Source organism: Siniperca chuatsi, linkage group LG18, assembly GCF_020085105.1.
Source record: "Siniperca chuatsi isolate FFG_IHB_CAS linkage group LG18, ASM2008510v1, whole genome shotgun sequence".
Classification (NCBI taxonomy): Eukaryota; Metazoa; Chordata; class Actinopteri; order Centrarchiformes; family Sinipercidae; genus Siniperca; species Siniperca chuatsi.
This window is the reverse complement of record NC_058059.1, coordinates 16370781-16396210: the sequence shown is the minus strand read 5'-3', so window position 1 is coordinate 16396210 and position 25430 is coordinate 16370781. Positions and strand designations below refer to the sequence as shown.

At 39.0% G+C, this 25430-nt stretch overlaps 1 protein-coding gene across 6 annotated transcripts in view; it reads right to left on the bottom strand.

Moving 5' to 3' along the window:
• Positions 1 to 2917: 2917 nt before the first annotated feature.
• The window catches only part of LOC122865459 (splicing factor SWAP), a 53367-nt gene continuing 30854 nt past the window's right edge, over positions 2918 to 25430 (bottom strand). For 2 of the 6 annotated variants that reach the window (XM_044173905.1, XM_044173909.1), the window contains 5 exons: positions 18451 to 18827; positions 16432 to 16563; positions 15842 to 15982; positions 11513 to 11585; positions 2918 to 3674 (listed from right to left, as the gene is read on the bottom strand). In XM_044173905.1, coding sequence (XP_044029840.1) covers positions 3612 to 3674; positions 11513 to 11585; positions 15842 to 15982; positions 16432 to 16563; positions 18451 to 18827 — 786 coding nt within the window. In that variant the 3' untranslated portion in view covers positions 2918 to 3611. Of the gene's footprint in view, positions 3675 to 8749; positions 11125 to 11512; positions 11586 to 15841; positions 15983 to 16431; positions 16564 to 18450; positions 18828 to 25430 lie in introns of those variants that run through there. The other 4 variants (XM_044173906.1, XM_044173907.1, XM_044173908.1 and 1 more) reach the window with 4 other exon arrangements.

Genomic DNA, 25430 nt, shown 5'->3' with positions numbered 1-25430 from the left:
CGCAGCGACGACTCATCCAAAAGGTCACAAAAGGACAACAACATACAAAGAACTGCAGGCCTCACATGCCTCAGTTAAGGTCAGTGTTCATGACTAAGAAAGAGACTGGGCAAAAATGTGAGTGAGTTCCAAGATGAAAACCACTGCTGAGCAAAAAGAACATTAAGGCTCGTCTAATTTTTGCCAGAAAACATCTCGATGAACCCCAAGACTTTTGGGAAAATACTTTGTGGACTGACGAGACAAAAGTTGAACTTTTGGGAAGGTGTGTGTCCCATTACATCTGGCGTAAAAGTAACATTTTCGCATTTCAGAAAAAGAACATCATACCAAGAGTAAAATATGGTGGTGGTAGAGTGATGATCTGGGGCTGTTTTGCTGCTTCAGGACCTGAAAGACTTGCTGTGATAAATGGAACCATGAACTCTGCTGTCTACCAAAAACTCCGGAAGGAGAATGTCCGGCCATCTGTTCGTGACCTCAAGCTGAAGCGAACTTGGGTTGTGCAGCAGGACAATGATCCAAAACACACCAGCAAGTCCACCTCTGAATGGCTGAAGAACAAAATGAAGACTTTGGAGTGGCCTAGTCAAAGTCCTGACCTGAATCCTATTGAGATGCTGTGGCATGACCTTAAAAAGGCAGTTCATGCTCTAAAAACCCTCCAATGTGGCTGAATTACAACAATTCTGCAAGATGAGTGGGCCAAAATTTCTCTACAGCGCTGTAAAAGACTCATTGCAAGTTATTGCAAACACTTGATTGCAGTTGTTGCTGCTAAGGGTGGCCCAACCAGTTATTTGGTTTAGGGGGCAATCACTATTTCACACAAGGCCATGTAGGTTTGGAATTTTTACTTCTTTCCATATAACTGCACTGATTTTCTTCTATTTCATTGTTGTGAATTAGGAGACCACTGTTGCTATAGACCTTATGCAATGCTAATGCAATTTAAAAACTACTACTTCTATTGACCAGTGCAGAATTGCATTAGCAGGCTAAACCAATGCAGTCATAGCGGAGTGACAGTCACATTTACTCTTTTACTTTAATCTTTGATATGAAGAATTGCTTTATATGAATTATCTATATGCTAAATACGCTATACACCCTCCTACTCTCTGTGGAACCTTCAGGTCAGCGGAGCAGTTGGGATGCTTTTGATGTTGCATCTGTAAAAGGTGTTGAGGGCAGAAAGGCATTGACATTCCTTAGGATGAGTAGTTGGTGCGCCTTCTTTACTATTTTCAATGTTAGCTCATATGTGGGGTAGATCCTGAGCAACTGAAGCTCCTCTGAAGTGCAGACTGTTGTGCTCACTCTTTTGTATTCTCTAACCTTATTTAAAGACATTGCTATGCTGATGATGCACCATTGTACCTTGCAGTTGGGATGCTTCTGCACAAATGTTCAATTTGTGTGAAAAATATATTTCACTCATATTCATCCTAACCCAACCAGAAGCATTTGAGGAACTCTTTGTTAACAATACACATGGTGAAATGTGCCAAAAGTTGGGTGGGCATTCCTATAGAAGCTCAGCACCAATGTTAGATGATGTATGGACTTATCATTAGGCCCCACAGTGTGTATCAGGCTGTGCTGTCATAAATCTACTGAGCCCTCTGACAGGTGATACCATTCTCTGGCCCTGACCTTACGTAGCTTTAGAACCTGGATAGGTGAGAGTGGATGGATTTACCTGTCTTAACCAAAAACAGGGCAGCACCAATATGTTTAGAATGCTGTAACAAAAGTTTAAATGAGTGGAGTGAGGACCATATCTCCCGTTTTAGTGTCTCTTCATGAGTTTGTTTTAGAATTTTGACATTTTATTGATTACTTTTAAGCCTCTGTGTCTACTAACAATTTCTGTACCCTGGTCTATCTGCTCACTGGGGCCATCTCAGCAGCAGCAGACACCCAAAGGATATCAGCCGATCAACAGTTATGAATGTGCAGTTATGTCGGCTTTATCAGAAATGCTGCTGTGACACTGAACTTAGTACAGTAAATGGAGGTGAAGTTTTGGGAGCAGTAAACATAATTCTTCCACCTTATCAGTCTGCCCCAAATGAAGGGTACACTGATAAGGTGTTTGTTAAAGCTTATAGTTAGGGCTGGCTCAGCTGAGTCCTGAACCATCCCTTAGTTATGCTGCTATAGGCCTAGACTGCCGGGAGACTTCCCATGAATCACCTCTCTCCTCTCCTTCTCCATCTGTATGCATTATTATTCCATGAATGCATGTTACTAACTCGACATCTTCTCTCTCCCGTAGTTTTATGCTTTCTCATCTCTCCTTCTGTCGATTTCAGCAGGTATTTCTGCCTCCAGAGCAGCAGAGTCTGGATTTGTGATCGCAAGGCACCTTCTGTTCCTGCTCGACAACCGCTACTACAATTATTAGTCTTATTACTATTAGCATTATTATTTTAGTAATATTAATATCACAACTACCTTTACATTATTCATTATTTTTAAATTCTATGTGGAATTTGCATTCTGCTACTGTCTCTCTCTCAACCCCATCGACAGCGGCGGATGGCCGCCCACCCTGAGTCTGGTTCTGCTCGAGGTTTCTGCCTCTTAAAAGGAAGTTTTTCCTTGCCACTGTCGCTAAGTGCTTGCTCATGGTGGGAATTGTTGGGTCTTTGTAAATAATATTATAATGAGTACGGCCTAGACCTGCTCTATAGGAAGTGCAATGAGAACTTCTGTTATGAATCAGCGCTATAGAAATGAAGGACAGTGAAGAGGAAGACTGGGAGGGGGGCAGAGTCTGTTGCTGAGATTTGGACTCCAGTGTGTCATAATGGAGTTCATGATCAAGAAAACGGTCCCTAAATAGTTTAATCTATTTTACAACTTGTGTTTTTGCAAAAAAGGAAAGGAGTAACACAAGTAAGGCCACAAGTAAATCATAATTGAAACTTTATTGACGTAATTGGATTACAAAGTTGCTCTGCATTAAATTCATTACAGTACAAATCAGGAACAGAAATAGAAGGCCACGCACTAGAGCTGAAGGACAGAGAAGAAACTTAAAATGGCTTCTCAAGTAGACGGGTGAGAGAAGACAGCTGGGGGAGGAAATAAAGAGGGAAAACAATGGCAGAGAATAGTAGATGAGGGAGGAAAAAAAATGAAATTATCAAAACAACACAACCCTTCATAGAAGGAGAGAATATAAATCTCCAGCAGCTTTAGGTAATGCTGCAAAGAATGACTGTCACCACGTGGGTGAAAAGTAGAGTGTTTTAAAACAGGATGCAAAATAACGTGGATTATTTCCACATTCCATTCTCCCTGAACCAAAACATGTCAATTACTGACATGATCTCCCAGCTGATGAGCTGTTTTCTCAGGTCAGGTGTGAAACCAGATATTTCAGCTCAGTGAATGCCTTTTGGTCACTCTTGCAATGCTGCAGAAGACATAATGTAGCCAAACTGAATCTGCCGGCACACAAATTGAGATGAAATAATAAATCAGGGATAAAAACAGGGAGATGAAACAGATCTAGGCCCAAAAAGTCTCCAGGAAACCGGAGAACGCCGCTCGCTGATTGGCGGAGGTTGTCGTGGTTAGCAGAAAGCCATGCCCTCTCTTTAGGAATTGGGAGGTTGGATAGTCTTGGAGGCAAGCATGGCTCGCACTTTGGCCATCAGGTCCTGAACACAGACAAGACAAAAAGAGAAAGAGATGAGTTTAATGTACTACACATCCTTTGTGTCATTGGATAACTGAGAATGAACTTTAAGCGTGATATAAGACACTTAGATGCAGGAACGTGGGTGTGACTGTAGAGTTGTTATACACCTGAGAGAATAACATCACCACTGAGTGGGGTGCAACAGCAACCACATACACGATGAGGGCCTATTTACATGAGACTGTGTGTGTTGCTGAAGTTAGCAACTAGCTCTAAATCTTACTACTTTCCTAATTATCTGTTCTGGTTCGATTTGAAACCATCTATTGATCCCTCTCCAACTCCAATAAAGAACTGCTATAAAAAATCCAATTGATATAGACTCAACAACTGAGCTGGGGACCAACATGGTGCATTGAAAATATTGAAGGAAAAGCAGTGAGCAAATTATCTTATTTTAAAGTAAATCCCAAAGAGGATTAACTGGGAATAAGAGAATAGTGACACTTAACTATTCTCTTATTCCCAGTGTATTACAGCTTCTCAATTAAGAAACATTCCTGTTATTATAAATAATTTAAATTACTCCATATAGTGTGAAAGAGCTGCTAGTAATGCTGTTCCTACTGGGAATCAACTTTCAGATGCTTTTCGCTCAATATTTTTTTTTTACCTCTGCTTTTTGCTTGCCCCTGTCTATATGGTTGTGTTCCTCTGGCTCTCACCAAACTCCTCAAATATTTTTTCTCATGAGTTCACAACTACCACCTCATGTTTAGGGTTGATATGCTACTGTATATTAAGGCTTGTTTTGGAGTGTGCTTCCTGCCCTCGACCCATCAGGAATTCCTTAATGCATCGTTAAACACATAACGTATTTTAAGTGCAGAATAATACCCTGTAAGCACTAAGACTTAGCACTTAGATGCATTCTCTCCAAACCCTTATATATATACACAGGCATTTAATCCTCAGTTTCAGCAGCTGACCTGCTCTGTGGCCAACAGTAAATGTATTATTTAAATAGGTGAAAAACATTACTTTGTAGAGCGCTGCAGTTGCAAATTATATATATATATATATATATATATATATATATATATATATATATATATATATATATATATATATATATATATATATATATATATATATATATATATATAGTATAGGGCTAAACAGAGAAATCTAATGTTGATATACCAAATTGCAAAATTCCATTCTTTCCCTCTTCAGGTAAAAATGGACATTTTGCGGACCAGGGGGCAAATGCTTGTATTGCTGAATAGGAAGTGTTAATTTGCATCCCAAGAGTGATTCATTCACGCATGGACAAATATCCACCCTTGAGCTCTCCTGACAGATGAGACAAATTAGCAGCTGTAATCACAGAGGGAAGGAGCTGTCATATCAAATCACTCAAAAGGCTGTTTCTCTCTAAACCCTGGTGTATTTGAATACGCACGCACGCACGCACGCACGCACGCACGAGTGTGTTCACGAAATGTGACAAACAATGCTCCAAATTATTATCAACTGAGTGGAAAGTTGCTCAAACTACAGCTGAATTATTGTCAGCTGCAAGTGTCTTGGCAAACGGAAGTACAGCAGAAGTTGTATTACATTAATAGATCACCACAAATCACATTACAGCTGTCACACACGGGATAGCCAACTACGGTTACATAATACTGAAAAAAGATGCAGTCTACTTACAACAAAAAAATTCTATAAACTATAAATAGGATGTTAACCTAAATATTCCTTATATCACCCAACATTTTATAAAACATAAATACAAGACTCCATTTGAAAACAGTTTAATTATCCAAACCCACCGCTGACTGCCCCGCCTGAGTGAGAAACAACGTACTCCACACTGATCTGTTATCACAACACAGTAAGTCAGCAGTGTCATATTTAAATCTCATGAGGGACATTTTACCCGTGGAGGTCCTGTAATTGGAATGTTTTCTTATTATGTCATTAATTCAAGGGAACACCCAAATTACTGACCCTGGAAGGGAACAAACTGAGTACTGGATGTAAAAGGCCTGTGGTAATAGGCGACAGGCAGCATTATTCTTCTCTGCAACCTTTAGTCCTTTGCAACCTTCGTATTTTTAATTCTGCAATGGTTTTTACAATTATTGTGAAATTTGAGAAAAGTAATGTAGCAACTGCCATTTTTCAGTTTATAATTCTTAAAATCTTGATGAAATCAAACCCTTTTTTGGATACTATTTATGGTTGGCATTTCTTTTTAGGAATAGTCATTCACTGTATTCACATTCTGTAATTACCTCTCTATATAGTAGTTTTCATTGTTTGTGGAGGAGTCCGCAATTCCTGGGATTCAGATCGCCTACCTACATGAGGGATTCACAGGGATGATGATGAAGCATGTAATCCAGCGTTACGGTTTGTCATTTTATCTCCCTCAGTGAGTTTACAGGCACTTAAAGGTTCTGTAAATGAGATTCTGAACATTAATATAGAAGCAAACTATTTGCTACATAAAGATATAGTGGAGTAATGGCGTCCTGAGCAGAGGATGACGTCACAATCCATCTGCCTGTGTTGTTATCCAAGCCTCTCTGCGCTTTGTTTATACAACTGACCGGCCGCATGTGGATGTTAGTGCATGTGAGTCCCTCGTGTGAAACTGTTCGTGTGTGAGGAGAGCGATATAACAGCGGTTTGTTTTCTCATCTAATGCGGTGAATTAAGGATTTATTTCGACCAAACCAGAGTTGGTGATTGTTGGAACAGTGGAAAGACTAACAAAGTTTTATTTTGTTTCTGTAAATTTTGAATAAATTGTGTTTAATGATGGTCTGCGAGGTAAAATTATTATTATTATTGTTACCAAAAAAGGATCTTACTGTTTAACAAAAAGGTCTAGCTCTGTAGCAATCCTTTCCATAATGTTGTCAGACACTTAGAATAACAATCTGAGCCAGTCAATGGCAAAAACAAGCACTTTTAGTGAATGTACTTTGACGGGCACATTTGTCCAAAGCAGCCATTGTAGCCCGTTTCACGGCTGCCGGCTGAGGCCTAAAGCCAGAATATTTCGGTGAATTAAGGGTTAATTTCAACCAAACCAGACTTGATGATTGTTGGAACAGTGGAAAGACTAACAAAGATGTATTTAGTTTCTGTCCAGTTTGAATGAAGTGTGTTTTACGATGATCTGCAAGGAAAATAACGCTAATAAGTTTTTCTCAATGGAGTCTGGTGCCTTGTAGCGCCCATTTGATGCTGGTGCTCTAGTGTGACATTTTGTGGCAGTGAATGTCACTTACAGCTCCTGTAAGTAACCTGGTAACTGTAAATCTGCGTATACATCCTGCAGGTCAGTAATCAGAGTTCTCCCTTAACCCTGACTTTATTTTGGAAGCATGGCCGCACTGATACACCAGTTGCTCTTCTGTTGTATTTCTGAAGTAGCTACTCACGGAGTGTTTGCTGTAGTGTTAACCTGCACTTGCTGCTAATACCAGAAACCATGGGTGTTGCCAAATCAGCTTGGATTGAAATATTAAGGATTTTAAGTTAAATGACAAATTAATCTTGTGAGGACACAATATGTTGTCGGTTTACTTTTCAAACAGATTTTTGTTTTCTTTATTTTTCTTATAAGTTGTTCTTCCCTGTTCTCAGTCTGTCTCGTATTAGTCTTCTTACTCATAAACATGCAAGTTAGAAGTTAGAACTGAAACACACACTTTGGATTCTGTAAAAAAGGAAGGAGTTATCATTGAGACCCGGCAACAGTGATGGCCTGAGAAGGAAACACAATTAACCTCATGAGTAATTTATGTAATCGCTACCCTCCTTCGAACTCTTGTTGAGGACTTAAGTAGCCTTAGCCCAGGCTTAAATTACATGAGTTTTAAAATCCTATATAGTTGCATCACACACATAAGAAGAAATTTCACTGATTTGCTTCGAATTTCAAACATACCCACTCTGCAAGGTTAATCAATAGGACTATAATATACTGTTAGGAATATCTTGAGGGAGCTATGCAACATCTTAAATTTTCTCTCCATCTCAAACACATTCACACACTTGATTGGGATAAGTTCTCCTCAACTTTTTTTCTTTATCTGTCATCATGTCTTGAGGACAAGTTAGATTGGACCTAGCCTTTCCTTCATCTTCACTTTCAAAAACAAAAAACACTGTTACAGATCCAAAATAAATTCCTAAAAAATTTAAAAAAAAAAAGGCCTAAAAGCTACTCTCAAAGTGCACAAAGCATCTACCAAACAGAGTAAACCACAACAAATGTATAGCAGAGAAGACAAGGGGACAGAAGACAGCAGAACAAAGACAAACATGAACAAAATGAGAGACAGGGTGAGGCGAATAGCAACCAGGCACCCTCAGGGAAGAAGAGACCATTAGGCAGATGAGGATGTGCTGAATTATTCAAGATGTGTTCGTAAAACATCACAGATGGGGTATAAGTAGTTAGTGGTTGTGAATCTGTGCATGTTGAAACAGCAGCAAACAGTTTTCATGAGCTATCTTACATTGGTATGTTGAAGGCAGGAGAAGAAACAGCGTTTGTTGAGAAAGAGAAAGAAACAAGATGTTTATGTGAAATGTGTGGTTTTGTATCTGTGGTGCATCTGGTGAGTAAACACTGGACGCTCATTCTGAGACACACTGTCACACACACACACACTGTCACACACACACACTGTCACACACACAGTGTCCCATGCCCAGAAGAGAGAATACGTTCCAGATTCTGTCTACGTTGTACCAGTGTTCACAGCATAGCTTGTGTTGCCTCTTCATTCACACTCTATTGACCTCCATTAGCTTGAGTCCCAATGCTTCTTGGATTCTGGCCTACACTGCAGCCTCACTACATTCAGTGCAACACTGGTTTTCTTGTAGATATAACTGTTCCTACATCACGTTTTAAAAAATTACTTAAAAGATATTACCGAGGTTTCAGCTCACATTTACTGTATATACCTACACACTGGGCCCTACTCTCCATGTTTTATACATTTAGTTGCACATTGGTTGGGTGAGAATCAATTTATCAAAATATTACATCACTTCATGCAATGCAGTGACAAGTAGAAGTTTAATTACTGACATTTCAGGATTATTAATCAAATATGGTGATCTAGGCTGAAAATGCAAAGGAGCACTATAATTTAATTCATGAGACAGTTCCGGAAATGTCTTTCATCTTGGAATTGATTCATGGCTTTTGACAAATCAAGGAAAATGAAATTGTCTTGAGGGATGTTTCTCCATGTTTCCACAGCAGTCAAAATTAAGTAAATGAACAGTATATAACAATATTGCACTTGAGTGCTGGAGAAAGAGACAAAAAGTAATTTAAAAAAACAGTAAATTGAAGAGAGAACAGCGTGTGACTTTGTCTAAATGATAACTGATTGAAGTGAGCATTGGCTTGCAGCTCACATAAGTATTGATAGCACTTTGGAGCCTTTTTGCTCATTTAACAAGAGGCGAGAGAGCAGTGACACAATCATCCTATGAGGTGACACAGAAAAATAACTGCAAAACATTTTTTTAAAAATAAATAAATCTAGTGATCTGTACATTCTTCTTTCCTTCTAGTCATCTATCCAGCTTATAGCTTTTTGCCAATCATACAACATATTTTTCTTCCGCTACTGGTATGTGTGCGTGCATTTGATTAAGGCGCATTTCCAAAAGCTGCATGATAGCAGCCACAAATTGGACATCATAATTTTAAACCGGGTGGAGCAGGGAGAATATGTACCAGGGTTACAATTTATTGCCGAGGTGTGTGTGATTTTACATTGTGGATAATGTGTGTAACACTTATTCAGACACAGTATTCCCTTTATTGTGAGCTCTAACACCCAAATGAGGAACACAGTAAATCGGATCAAATCTCTGCAGCCAGGTTCCAAACTCTTGTGGAAAGCCTTCAGAAGAGTGGAGGATGTTATTGCAGCATAGTCAACGCCAATTGTTTTGGAATGAGATGTTGAAGAAATCACATATGAGTGTAATGTTCGGTTGTTCACATATTTTTGGCCATGTAGTGTATTTGTCATTCATAAAATGAATGGGTAGGCTAATAGTGTTCATAGTTGGAGAAATTCTAGCTGCCGTTGTCCTGTGTAGAACATTACAGGATAGTTGCCATCTTCCATGTCTGTGCCAACCCTCAACAAAAATCTGTCAGGAATAATTTTCTGTAAGCATTACACTGAATTACTGTTAAATGCAAGTACAATAGTGACATTACTCCAGCAGGACACTGATGTGACAAGTAAAATGCACAAAGCATTGTCATTCTGACAGTTGGCATAGATAACTGTGAGAAAGTGGCTGCAGGCAGAGCCTAGTGTGTAATTGCAGTAATTTTATGGATGGAAGTGTCTACGCTGTCTTTAACACTCAACAGGGGACCGTGGCTTCTGTCCTTGACAACAGTGGCAGTCATCCAGTCAAAAACATATCACCACATTCTTTTGTTAAACCTGCAATAGCTGATTTTTTGCCACCTTAGGGCAGTGGAAACAAGTTGTAAACACAACATGGACATATCATCACCTTTTAAGTCGATATGGGAAACAGTTGCCTATTTACACATCCAGGTGTTACAGAGCAACATTACGATTCATATGGAGTCGTGTTTATGTCCACCAAGGGAGAGCTAGCCCAACATTCACTATCTTTTAGATTTGTTTTTGGTCTCCACCAACTCCTGACAAAAATATCGGACTCTTTAGCCGCTAAATGCTCCACTATGATCACCAGCTAGTCGCCAACTGTATCTGTCTGTCGTTTGGTGCTGAGCACGAAAACAACACTATGAGATCCGTGAGAGTGAACCAAAGTAAAGTTGTGAGCCTGAAAAGCTAAACAATAAGCTGAAACTCACTATGAAGCTCAATAAAGCCGAGGAGAGCAGCAGATTCAGGTGATAATTTTCTGTAGGTTCATCACTATGAGCGACCCATTTCACATTGTCTTCACATTCTGATGTGATATTTGTTATTACAAAATATCATTATAGCCACTTTAAGGTCAGATAAAAAAAACAAAAACAAAAAAACCTGTAAACAGTCTGCAGCCAAGGAGACAAAAACCACATTAGAAAATACTGAAACGATCCCAAAAGAGGAGAGGTTGACTAATTAATACATTTTAATTTTGGGAGGAAGAACTTATTGAACTTAAGATCCAGCACCTCAGTAAAAGTGGTAACTCCTCTTTTGGTCTGAATTTACAAGTGCTGGAAGACAAACTATTTAAGGACAGCACATTAACTCTGCCTCCTTCCTCAGCAGAGAGGTAAAATCCCACATCCAAAGAGAGTCAGAGTCAGTCGGCAAGCTCGCAAAGGCCTCCGCATTCTAAATTCTTGGCTACGCTCCCAGAAGGAGTGCAGGGGCTGGAAGCGCAATTTCAGCCAGGATGAGTAGCTACACCTGTAGAATGCAAACGTTTGTTAGTATGTTAAAATGGTAGCGCATCTCTGTAGAGGTAGACAAAATACCTGGAACACTTTTCAATGATGTTATGCAATACATCACCAGAAACTACAGCTTAAGAAAATACCATCAGCTGATTGCTGTACAAACATACAGTAGATAAAGCAGAATATGTAGAAAGAATTAAAAAAAAAAATCAATTCAAGTAATATTTCCCAAGACGGTCCTAGTCAAACAGTAAATTTTTGTTTGTGAAAATGAATAGCACTTTCTGTCCTTCCTCTTTGCATGATGGAAACACAGCAACACAACACTCAGTATTTGTATTCGGCAGGCTGTGAAGTTCAGTAGAGGATATATTTGGGATAAAAGCAAAGAACAATACCTGAGTTATTTTGGACTGAACAGAGGATACTATGGATGAGGACACTGCCTTGTCTTTCTCCTGAGAACCACCCCTGTAGAGAGAAGAGATGGAGAGGGAGAAAACCAATCATGTTAACAGGAGAGGCTATACAATATTCATGATATCTTCTGAAATGTTGGACAGGCATCGAGAGCTGGAGAAGGGAGAGGAGAGGAGCGGGAAAAGACAGAGAGGTAAGAGAGGAATGGCACGTGACCTGTAAAAACTAATAAATCCTCCCAGAGCCAAAAACACCACATCAGCAATGCCAAACGCAATCAAGTTTATCAAGGGATTTTTAAAATAGAAAGTCACACGCATCAAGTTGATGAACACAACAGGTGACAAGAAACTGCAGAACAGACTGCTGCTGCTGATGTTACGGAGTTTTCAGGCTTCAGCCCACTGAAAAAGTGGGACTTTATATGTCAGTCAATCTTTGGTATTACACCCCTTTACATACATACATAACTTGGGATTATTATGGAATGCTGCTCTACTTCTTGCAGAAAGTAAACTGCAAAACCCAAACTGACAGAAACCAGCTCCATCCACACACAGTTTATTGGTGAGCCACCTACGCAGGCTAAGCAGAACTACTGCTAACAAAAACCTTGAAAAACAAGTCAAACTCTTCCTGGAATGGTTCTGTTTATGTGGCTGCCTCTAATTGTGATCTCTGAAAAGAGAGACCAATTACTGCATACACCTAACCAAAAGCAAAAGAATAAAATAAAAGAAGCATTCTCACCTTAACAAAGGGCATCACCTGGCTGATATACTGGTAAGGATGGAAGTTGTTGGACAAAAACAATGCTTTTAAAAGCCTGAAAATGTGGTTTATGAACAAGCAAACTGTCCCTGCACAAAAAATGAGCCTTTATATTTGTCTCTTCTACAAGCAAAAAATATTTACATTGTGTGTCATCATTCAAAAATGTTTTGGAGGAAAACATCACAGTTGTTTAAAAGTTACACTGTGTTCCACAAATCGAAGATTTACAAACACAACTTTTGTTCACTAGTTGCTAAACATGGCCAAAACTATTAAAACTGATTAAGTCCCGGGTTGGAAAAGAAGAGAATTTTCCTCATATAAAGCACGGCAGGGCTATTGTATTGCATTTGACCTAGAAATGTTTCTGTTTTTGTGGTCACTCAATGTATGTAAGTGATTTACAAAAGTTAATGCTTGACATGATCTGGAAAGATGAGATCTGGCGCACATGGTTATTTTAAGAGCTTTTAACAAGGTGCAACAATTAAGATTTGTTGATGACCCTATACTGTATATGTCTGGCATGGACCAAAAAGGACATTTGCATCTAGACAGCGTCTGACCGGGTCCAATGCACACAGAGATTACAACTTCTCCGGAGGCCAGAGATGTTAAGATGCCACACCAGAGATCCTCCAAGCCTTTTTTATCTGCTGACCTTGACTGAAACTATTCTCTCCATGAACTTTTTAAAATATTCAGGCAAATATTTTAGCAGTCACCAGGCTCAGCCATGGGAAGTTCCTTTGCCCCCTCATACGCTTGCCTGGTAATGGGGTTTATTGGAAGAAAAATTCATTTTCAATACTGCAAATCCATTCCTCTATAAAATTGCTTGTTTAAAACATACATATTGATGATATCCTGATAATCTGGAGAGGCAGCACTCAAGAATTGCATTTCTTTTTACAATATTTGAATGCCACAACTGACTATTTGCGCCTCACTACGGATTACAACACTGGACATATTAATTTTTTAAATCTCATGATTTCCATATGTGATAACAGCAGACTGAAAAACACCATCTTCCAAAAACCAATCAGCAAAAACACGCTTCTCAGAGCGGGCAGTCAATCACTCAACAAACCTCATTAAAACATCCATAGAGGACAATTTCTCAGGCTATGCCTGAGGAAGATGATTTCCAGTCAAAAGCCACTGAACTAAAGGAAGGCTTCAAGGCCAGGGGATACCCTATTACATATATAGATTCAGCCTATGAGACAGCAGTGAGCACAGACATTCCTGTTGGACAAAAAGCCCAAACTCCAAACTTCCTCAAGAGTTTGCTTTTCAACTGCTTACAATCCAGCATCTGTACAGATAAAACAGAAAATACTCGGGCACGTCCTGCAAAGCGATACTTCTTTGAGGGACATCATTTCAGAACCCCCACTAACTTCATTCAAACCAGCACGCAACTTAAAAGAGCTTCTCGTCCATTCATATCCAAACCTCTGTTGTCCACTTGGATACCATCTCCTGCTGCCGGCTTTAATCAATGTGGTCTCTATGCTCACTGCTCTAACTATGCTGAATGTGAATGCAAATCATGGATCGGCCTCTACTTTGAAATTCTAGGGTATTGAAAAGATTTCCTCATCCCCTAGGGGAGGAGACATTGTACACAGAGAAAGCTAATGGATTTATACACTGAACACAATTAAATCACATGGATTAAATGAGGAAATTAATTTATCTTGTTTCTGTTCTAAGAAATTAATCTATTGTGTGTTTAATGATTGATCTATGCTTCCTAAAAAGTTTGATAGTTTCTATGATATTTTTTATGCTATATATTTTTATATGCTGTGACAATAGGACATTGGCTAGACATAAGCAACGCCCAGAACCTGTCCATCCAATAAGAGGCAGCTATTCGCAGGCATTTCAAAACGTCTACATCACCACTACCTCTTCTTACTCTGATGAAGACATGCTTTATGTCGTAACATTAGTTGCAACTTTTACTTACTATAACCGTGTGCTCCAAAGCTCATCTTTCCAGATGCTGCCTCAGTTGTCCTGTCTATTGTGGCTTGTGTAAAGCCAATGTAAAGCTCGGTTTGAGCTTTACATTGGCTGATGCTCCTTCACCTAATGCATGACATATCAGTGATATTCAGGCACCTACAAATTTAATTTACTGATATGAATTTCCAATCTATCATCTGCTGCTCTGGAGAAGTTAATTGCTTCAATATGTGTAAAGATTTGAGAGCTGCATAAATTAACATTGACATTTGCTTGCAGTGATATGTGTGATATGTGAAGGGCAGCATTTCCATGTGTTCCTTTCCATCACCCACCTGCAAGCCAGCCGGTCAACTGCCACTTTCCAGCTTTCTTATGTTCTTTGCTGCATTGATGATGGACGAGCTCTACTCAGCCCCATACTCATCACCTCCATCCCCCACTCTACAAAAATTCAGTAAACTAGTTACCGTTTCACTTGTCATGTTTGAACACACGGCAGTGATTTCTTTGCTGGTGCATACAAAAAGGAATGTTTCGCTTTTATCCACAATGGTCTGGTGCTGCAAACGGCTTGCCCTACTTTAGTTTCCGTAGTGCAGTGGGCATATGTTTTGTTTGGGAAGAGACAGGGAGGGGAAGGGGGGAGTGATTTAGCCATTTGTTTTGCAGCCCATGTAGCATTCAAAAGTTAATGTATGCAGCTTTAATTGTTTCTTTGTTGGAAAAATTTTAAACAACAGCAAACCAACAACCCCAAGACATCAGAAGAGATTATGTCCATTGCAACGAATGCCTTTGTGTCTTAAGACCTTGGAGCTGAAAGATATTGGCTCTAAGCCATTATATCACTGGCTCTAGATTAATGCTTCAAGTCTCTTCTGTCCATACTGGATTTGAATTCCATGGATACCACGGACAAGGCCCAAGCTTTGATTTACCCACTAGAGTTTCATATTCGCAAAGCTAGTAGTACAGTTATATTTGACACAACTTTTGAATGATACTGCTTTTTATAATATAATACAACTGTCGCTGACAGATTTTTTGTTTTTTTAGCGGTAGCTACCTAGCTAATTAAGCTAATGTTAGTTCCATGTGTTGGCTGAAAATGCCATCTCTTCCTCTCTGACTGATTTAATTGTTCCAGCTAACTCATTTTAAAACAAGAATCCTTTTAAAAGGGTCATAAATATGATGGCTACATACTTAATATCACACTAACAGACTGAGGCTAAATTTAAGATAACTATGTGGCTATATCAGCACAGTTTTGACAGGTTGCTATAATAGCCAACTGCTGAAGTATATAACTATTAGAAAATTCTGTTTGAGGAGAGAAAGAACCTTCCCAGGCCTGGAGGCAACAATCTATTGTTCTAAATAAGATGCATTTAAAAGCAAAAGGAGTGTAAACTGTATAAATCTTCTCAGCTGTCAAGCTTAAAGCCTCCCAACAACCTTTTGTTTCTTTAGTGAAGAGACTTTCAGATACACCTGGGAAAGCAATCTAAATGCTTAGCTGGTTGACTGACAGGCTTGTAGAGGGTTACCTGGAGAGGGCCAGGCTGGAGGCGGGGCTAGCTGATGGTGATAAAACTCTGCTGGGTGAGTAATATGGGGAGAGAGAGGAACCCGCAGTTTGCATTTGTCCTGAGGCTGACAAGGAGCTCCTCCTTTTTTCAGGAGGGGACCTGGGTGACAAAAGCGAGAAGGGAACTGCAGTTACTGAAACATTTCTCATTCAGGCAGTAACACCACAGGATACACAATATATCAAGGGTGTGGAATACTTTCTGAAGGCAGTGCTCGTGTATTCAGCAAAGCCCAGCTTTAAATTCATGACAGTAGAAGCTGTCCATTGCAGTTTCCATCAGTGGTCATTTGGGGATTAAGTTTTTTTTTTATAGTATGTTGGCTAAAGCTACACTTACTACACAATCTAAAACAGTGTATAGTAGATATACACAAAGAGTTATCAGTTTACCAAACTAAGATCCCCATTGTTTTAGTGATATCCAAATGAAAAACAAACAAAAAGACTGAACACCTTATTGTGGCAATGTTAGTGCTCCCCTCTGCCTTGACAGGTGTAATAATCAATGTTTTCAGTGACTCTTGACACCTGCTGTTTAAGGTTTACCTGGATCTCGAATGCCCCCTGGGCAGGCTGGAGCTGCTGCTGGGATGATGGCGCTCCCGCTCTCTCTCATCACGTCTCCTCTCTGATGAGGGGCCCCTCCTGTCCCTTCTCCCCGGGGAGTGTGAGCGAGATCTGGCCAGACAGCAGGACAAAGAAAGTGTGATGAATGCTGATAAATTTGTAATGAAGAACAAGAACAGATGAGGGTGAAACGAGAGAGAGAGAGAGGACAGCGACTGAGGTAATGTCCAAGAGAAAGAAATAAAACAAGCAATCGGGATGGTGTTTCAAGAAACTAGAAAAAGAGCAATGGCCTAAAGGACATTTTGCAAGATTTGCAACTATTCCATTAGACAATCTGAAGACCCCAATGTGGCAAAATTTACATTGAGGCAGTTAAAGACTATGTCTAAATACTGTGCAACTGTGCCACAGGACAAAAACACATATCATAATTCCGTGAATTACTTTAATATCCATTATATTACATGGACTCTCAATATGTAAACACTGTTTTTCTAAACTAGCCTGAAAAGAAAACAGTATTAAATATTTATGCAAGAGATTAATTCACTTGTCAGATTTCTTTCCATAAAGGGTAGGGCTAAATTCATTGTCTTCCACTGGCTGGTATGCAGAGCATGCATGTCATTTACACACATGAAATAGCGGGGTTAGAGAAGGAAATTATGCCCCTTTTCTAAAAACAAAGCCAGAAAGGATAGGCCAGCTGAGTTAATGAAAGCCTGTGCTGGTGTGGAAAAACAAAGCTGTCTGGTCAACATTGTTTACTTTACCCTGACAGATAAACGGCACAAACGAAGCAGCCCAATCTGTACCTTTGCTCACTTCCTCTCAGCCCTTACGCTTTGTGTCAATTCTTTCTTCAATACTCTCTCATACATTATTTTATTCCTCCCTTTTTCTTCATTCTTTCTCTTTTACCCCTGCACTTCATTAATTCAAGAGCAGTAGGAAAAGAGAAAGTATGGAGAGACAGGAAGGATACGTTATTTTCTATTAATGCTTTTGTTCATATGTGTGCAGTTCACTATGCACTAAAGGTTCAGCTAAAGTGGAATATAAAACAGAGGGTGATTAATCATGTTCTCTGCCTGTCACATTATATGTCTCATACCTTTAACAGCAGCTGTACCAATCACAGACCTGATTTTCCAACTAGGTAAGTAATATTGTTTATTTTGTTTGTGCCTGGTCACAATGATTTACAAATGTAATGATGTGAAATAATGGAATTTTATTTTGAAACACATTGACTATTATGTCAAGTTAGTGAGTCTGTAGTGGTCTTAAACTAAATTAGATTTAGTAAGGATTATGTGCAACTGTGAATAAAGCAAAGCTTTTTTAAGATGGTAACATAAACTGACAATCCCACAATAAAATGCGCTTTGAATTTCTTTCCAGGGAAAGTTGTGGGTTTTTTTTTTTAAAGATAGCTTTGTTTCTTGACTCATCCCAGTGACATTTCACCTAAACATCTTATTATGCACAAACAAGGAGAATACTAATGTGGAACGCTTGTGTTGGTCTTTGCCCTGTTAAAAAATAAGATGATTCTGCTCAAAGAATACACTTCAGTTCAGATCTTTAATGTCCCGCGGAAGGAAATTCCTTCTGCAGCAAGGCAGCATAAAAACAATAAAAACACAATAACACAATAAAACAACAGAAGACATTAAAAGGTGCTCCTTCCAAGGTTCTGTATCTGTAACGATCAGCAGCAGAAGCCAATAAAGATCTGAACTGGACATCTGCACTGAGCACTGTCAGGACAAAAGGCTCATTTCTCTCGCTGAGATGGTAGAGTTAACATGGCATAGTCATGCAGTGAGAAAAAATATGTAAATCAAAAATGGAGCCGCATCGTGAATCATTGTGTAATCAAATCAAAGCACTTTGAACCAAGATCAAATTGAATCGGTGGATACTTAGAGACTCCCAGCCCTAGCACTAACAGTTTTGAATGAGTACACGGCTGTGTCAACGGTGTCTTACCGGGACCTGCGTGATCTCCTGTAGGCACTGGGAAGGGAGTGTCTGCTCTTTGACTTTGACCTTGATCTTGACCTCCTCTTGTGTTTTTTCTTCTTTTTGTCCTTGTCCCTCCCTTTGTTCCTGTCTCTGTCTCTCTCTCGGTCTCTATCTCTCTCTCTGTCTCTATCTCTGTCTCTATCTCTCTCTCTATCTTTGTCTCGGTCTCTGTCTCTTGCTGCTCCTCTGGAGGTACTGTAGGATGAGGAGGATGGTGCCTCCCTGCTGCGATGGGCTCCTTGTTTCTCCATTGGTGGTCTTTGATCCTGAGGATATGCAGGTGGTGCAGAAGACACTTGAGGAATTGCAGGGTCAGACAGAATGGAGAGGGCCTCTTGCATCTAGAGACAAAGGCATACAGAATAGAAAAATATGAGTGAAGGCACTGTTTTGACAGACACATTTGGATGCTGGACCTTCTCTTTTCAATTGGTTCAAAGATAAAAAGAAAAACAATTTATTGATTTTAAAACAGTCAGTCTCGCTCTTTGACATTAAGACAGTGAATGAATTCCTAAATGCTTGATATCTCTGTACATCTGTGGACAATCAATATGGGGATGCAGGTGATGCACAAGGTTGGCAGTTATAGAGACATATTTATGCAATACCCATCCATCCTTGTCAATGTTACAGAGTAATACAACTCAGATGGTAATGGAAGAATTAGAAAAAAATAACATGGAGTTTACGCGATATGAGTGAAAGGATAACCAGCTTCTCAGTTCTCTTGTAGAGAATATAACAGTGTTGCTTTTTCTTATCACATTATGTGATTTTATTAGTTCAGGTGCTTTGTCTAATCCTGTGTTTGTGAAATGTAAATATTTATTGTCACTGAAACATTTAACAGAATTAAATATAAAAAATAATTATCTGTGCTTGATTTCTTCTCTATATCGAGCAGTATGGCTGTAGCTACAACAACAGAAGGTGTTGGAAAAAAATGTACATCAGGAGATGGTACTATAAATAATTATACATGCAGTAAAAAGGGCCATGGGAACATAACAGGCAACCTCAAAAAAAAAAAATAAAAAAAAAAAAATATATATATATCCTTACTCAGCTGATTAAATGGTGTGAGTTATACAACACAGTGCAGCCCTCTGGCTACACACTGAGTTACAACTGTCAGCTGCAAAGTTCCTCTAATGACTCCAATGTGCGTCTGTCTGCTCATATTAGACTGGCCTGGAGCTGGATTCACACTGAAAAGACAGCTTCAATCCATCAGTGGATTAAACATGACACTAGATCTTCCAAGGTTAGCTTTTATCTTCCATGGTTAGGTCTTAGATTGCTCCTGGGGTCACCCATGTTATATATGTATTCATCAAAGGGCATATTTTATATGCTAACATTAACATAAATTATATGACTGCCTGAGTGATAAGTAATGAAAATGGAAGACAGAAAGGAAATTAATGTGTGCTGTGACTTCAATGTATTCACTTCAATTACCCCACCTCTTACCCATTTGCTAAATTTTGTAAGAAATGGGTGGGGCATAAAAAGAGAGAGAGGGAGGGACAGAAATAAATAGAGAGGGAAGGGATTATGATGAAAGAAGATGAAAGTAGGAGGCAAATGAGGCAAAGAAGAAGAGGCAGGAAAGAAACAAGAGAAAGTGCTCACAACAGAAGACAATCAATAAGTATCTAAAAACAGGCAAGGAAGTGGAGACAGGAGGAGTATTTATTACACCTTTATGTTTGCACACTATCTGGAGTCTGGGCTAAGGGAGAGATAATGAAATGATAGGAAGCAAGGTTTGGTTTAAAATTAGGACTGACATATGGGAAGCTTATCCCAACACCAGGCTGAGAAAATGCCTGCCCCTCTCACACCTGCTCTGGCAAGATACGGAAGTTCGGATAGTAAGAGGAGTAACAATAAAAAGTTACTGTCTTGGGGTAAGAGAGGAGAGGAGAGGAGAGGAGAGATATGAAGATGGAAAACTGAGGAGAGGAGGAGAGAGGAGGAACACACAGGAGTGACATTATCTCAAGATGCCAAACAGACCTCTGATGCTTAGTGAAAAGCCTCATTTGGGTCTTGATGACTTTCGTTACACTGAAAAACCTCATATACAATCAAAGTTATGAAATATAAATAATAATAATTTAATATGTTACCTTTACAAAAGATAAAGCTGAAAATACCTTACTGTAGAAAATAACTACTAATAAAAATATACTACAATTATTACTTCTACTACTACTAATCTCTGTTTCTGTTTTGCAAAGTGGTAACCTAAAGCCCCTTTCTGACATACACTTCGTTACAGAAATGTAATGACAATTTTACATGTTGGTTTCATGTCTGACAGAGTGCCTTTTACATAAAAGTGAGGACATCAATCTTATTAGGTTGGACTTTTACATACATTTCTGTATCACCTTCAAGACGGCACAAGTCTGAATTAACTTTAGATTCAAATAAAAACTAGAGCAACATATAGTAAAATAATGCACAGAGAGATTAAACACATTTAGTTTGGCCTGATTAAAATCACAGTAATAAAATGTATCACTTAATTATTATCTCTCATGCTCAAAGAAAATAAAATCAGTTTAACTACGAAACACTGTGAATGAGACAATTTTACATTAAGGAGATTCGTCTCATGTCAGATTAGTCTGACAAACAAAAACAGCTCATACAGTCATAATAATAATCAGATCAGCACTCCCTCTCTATATTTTCAGTTTACATACAGCATGTGATCAAAGAGGAATAAACAACCTAACTATACTATCCTAACTTTACTTCTTGTCATTCTATGCTTGTGTACACTGTCTGACAGTTTAAATTAGGCTAGGCAGCAGAAATCTCTAATTAATAAGGAAATGGACGAGAAAATTTATTAGGAGACTCACTGTAAGAAGCAGGCGGGCCTGCCTCATGCTCACAATGGCCATTAATTAAGGCTTCAACTGAAAAATAAGTTTTGAAATCATTCACTGATGGTAGCCTGGGAGAGAACTGAGCACACTCTTACTCCTTCATATCATTAGTATCAAATTCATTGCTGTTCTCAGCAGTGCCACGGCTCCCCTCCCGAGCATTGGGGCTCTTTCCATAACTATCCTATCTTGTCTGACTGAACCCGTAAGAAACATTTATGTTCACAAAAAAACCCCATCACTTTAACAGATAGATGAAGCCAGCAATATCCATCACTTAAAAAGGGTTTGAAGGAGTACTCCATCGATTTAGCATCGCACTCCTATAACATCGTCGGACTCACAAAGGACCGTTTAAAAAAAAAAGATCAAATCAATGCAGCACAACCGGAGATACTGTCTTATTTATTTATGAGATACTGTCTTATTTATGCATATTTCTTCTTTGTCAAAACCCGGGGCCTTCATTACCCACAATGCAACTCGACCACCAACAGTTCGGTCGGATTTCCGGGTGTGTTATTCTAGTAGCTGGTAATGTAGCCTCTAGCCTCAAGCAGCGATGAGGAGCGTGCTATAGAGGTCTCCATACCCCAGATTTGTTTAGATTCAATCTTGTAGTTTTCAGCCTCAACTGAGGCTGACTCAAGTGACCAATCACTTGAGGCAATTTATCAGATTTCGCTCAGCTCCCTCTGGAGCCACACAACTTTTTTTTTTACATTTTATTTTTTACATATGCAGCAGTACTCCACAAGACCTATAAACACACTTTAATGCTTTAACGTGTAAAATTGGTGGAATTCCCCTTTAAGACCACCTTTATAATATCATGATGAGCCTATATGTTCCAAGAAAGAGCAAAGTTACAGAATCACAACACTAAAAGAGCCACTTAGAAAAGCAAAGAGGGCTTGGCCTGTAAAGCTTATTTGGCCGGTTCTGTTTACTTATGGACAGCTTACTCTAGGTACTACAGTGCTGTCGCACAAACAGCATGATGAGCACAATGGGAAACATGGAGAGCTTACATCAACAGATCCAAGTCCGCCAACTCTACCAAGACCTGACATCAGCATTCACATCTGTCCCCTAACCTATCTAAAGCCCCAACGTACTGTACCATTGCACCATTCTGTTTTCCAGTCTTCCAAAATGCAGCATCAACTCACAAAAGGCTGCTGCCAGAATATTCACTACAACTAGAAGTTTTAATCGCCTTGAAGCCAAACTGATCTCCCTTCACTTGCTCAAAATTCAGGTTACATTTGTTCTTCAAAATGCTTCTTCTAATGAACAAATCATTACACAGACTTGCACTGTCCTATTTATCTGTCTTCAGCATTGATTTTGTACCCACCTGTGCCCTCTGATAACAGAATGCTCATTACCTTGCTATCCCTAGAATCAAGGAGGGAAGAAAAAAAAAAAAAAAATCACCAGCCATTTTCACATTGAGCTCCCCATATCTCAACCTGACGCAGTCTTGCAATTAGGGAACACAATTTTCTTGAAACCTTCAAATGCAACTCAAAAACCTGTAACTCCACAACAAATTCTTTTCCCAAAAGTCACATGTATGTTCTATAGTGGGTCAGATAGCACAATGTCAGCCATGTTATGATAACACTGTACTCAAAGTAATTGCTTATGTCATTGTTCATGTTACTGTCCATTTCAGTTTCACCCCAGCATATACTATACTCCCAACTGTCCTTACGGAAATTCTCTTTTCAACATGGACTGTCCAGTGTTTGCCAATTAATGTTGATTAGATCGAAATAAATTTGTTTTCGCTGTAAAGTCCTTCAAGAGTTTGTGAACTGAGCACCTACAAACACAAGTTCACAATCTCTGTACATTCATTCAACTACAACATCCATTTATTCATTAGTAGGCCGATGAGCTGAATGTTGGTAGTTCCTTCAGGATACGTATGCTCTGATGGCCACTGCAGAAGTCACAGAACATCTGGAGAAGAGTGACAGAGCTGGCGCAATAGTGACATAAGCCTGCCAATTGCCACCTGGCCCAACAGGCAATAGTCCAGTTCACCACGCATCAGTTGGCCTCACATGAGGAGCTGATATGCAACATCCATCAAATGGACAGGCAATCTACACATCAAATAACCACCAACAAGCCTTATTTACACTATAAAGTATTCTTGCCTTTTGTGTCTATGTTTAATAAGACAGACAAAAGGCTTTTAAAATTTGCATTATTGCAGCACTTCTATGAAAACAAAAGAGAATTTTAAAACAGGGCACCAAAACAGAACAGGGAAGTTGGTGGATAGAAGAAAGGCAGTCTACTATGATTCAGTTTTTATCTTTCTTTATTCTGATAGAGGTGATTCTCCACCTCTGACTCTTCTGTAGTGATGCTCCAAATTTACAGGTGATCATAAAGCCATTTTCCTATATTGTCAGATGTCATTCCAATAATGCCATGGATGTCAATAAATGCACAAAACAACACGCAACAAGCACTCTGAGCACGTGCTGATTTGATAATTGTATGGTATGATTACATTTGCCAAAGTTATCTTGGTATATGGTATTTTCGTGATAATTCCTGGAATGGATAATTACTGAAACAATTTTCAGATAATACTCAAATATACTATAATGCCAAAAAAAAAAACCTTTTGGTTGGCACTTGTTTAATCAATTTAAAACATGTTCTAATAAAAGTTATAAAACAACAATGGCAAAAAATTTGTCACCAGTCGCTGCCAATACTTTGATTCCTCCCTTCTGCCTTGATAAATGTTTATTTATCAGCTTACCCAAGTGCCCACTTCACAAGTGTATTGTATAGATAAATAATAAATACCATGAAGGCGTTAGAAAAAGTTACTAGGCTGCATTATCAGTGCCAACAGCTGTGTAGTGATAAATGTATTCAGCATACAAATCTCACCTCCTTTTTAGAAATGACTGATTGAAATTGATGTCACAACCCAGGATATGTGCTTATACACGGAGAGCAGTCTAAGCTGCGAGTTAAGCACAAATTCATCTCAACAGCAGCTCAATAACAATGTGTAATATCTGCTGTATATAAAAGACCTTTAAACAGGGTTCCTACACATCTTCCATTTCAAAATTCCATACTTTTCCAGACTTCTGTGTAGATTTTCAGACCATATTTGACATTGGAGTACAAATAGCTAGATGTTTATTATGTAAATAAATGGTTTTAAAATACAACTGTTAACATGTATGTTACATTCTGACTATGTATGCTATTATGTTGCCAAATAATTGCAGAGAGATTGTACCTAGGTACTGTAGCTCATACAAATCAATTTTGTGGCAGTTCAGTCCACACTCCTACACAGAACGTTGGACGACTTTCCACTGTCAAACATCAAACAGGAAGTAAACTAACCGGTTTAATTTGCATGCCGTTTATGCAGCCTTGTTTATTCACTGTGTACTTGGAAACAACCATAAATGCAACTATCAAAAACACAGAAAAGATAGTCTGTTTACTATTCTGATAATTACATCACTTCATAACTCATAAATGTTCAGACAAGCTTAATATTTGGTTATTTGTGACGCTATGTATTCATACAATTCAAAGAAATTGCCTTTTTATTGCATTTTCTAACTAATTTGGTCGCGGATGTCCGGATTTGGTACAGTTATAAGGCACTTGGGGCAGAGCTGTTTTGCAGGCTGTGACGTACAGGCGTAGAGGCAGCTATGCGTAGGAGTGTGAGTTCAGTCGTGTGCCATATTTCTTGCCTTGCTTTCGACGACATCAAGCTCGCTCTACCCCACGCTCTCTCTCACACAGTGTGGTAAACATTATGCCTGCTCCAAACGCCACTCTGCTTGTATGATCAATTTATTTTTAGAAATTCTGAATTTTATATTTTAGAAAACAGAACAGGGGCAATATTCTGGAAACACAAATATTTTTTCCATACTTATCCAGAATGCTGTTTCCCAATATTCACGTATATGTGACTGATGTACATGAAGATATTCCCTCAGCAACCAGGCATTCATGCATAGTATG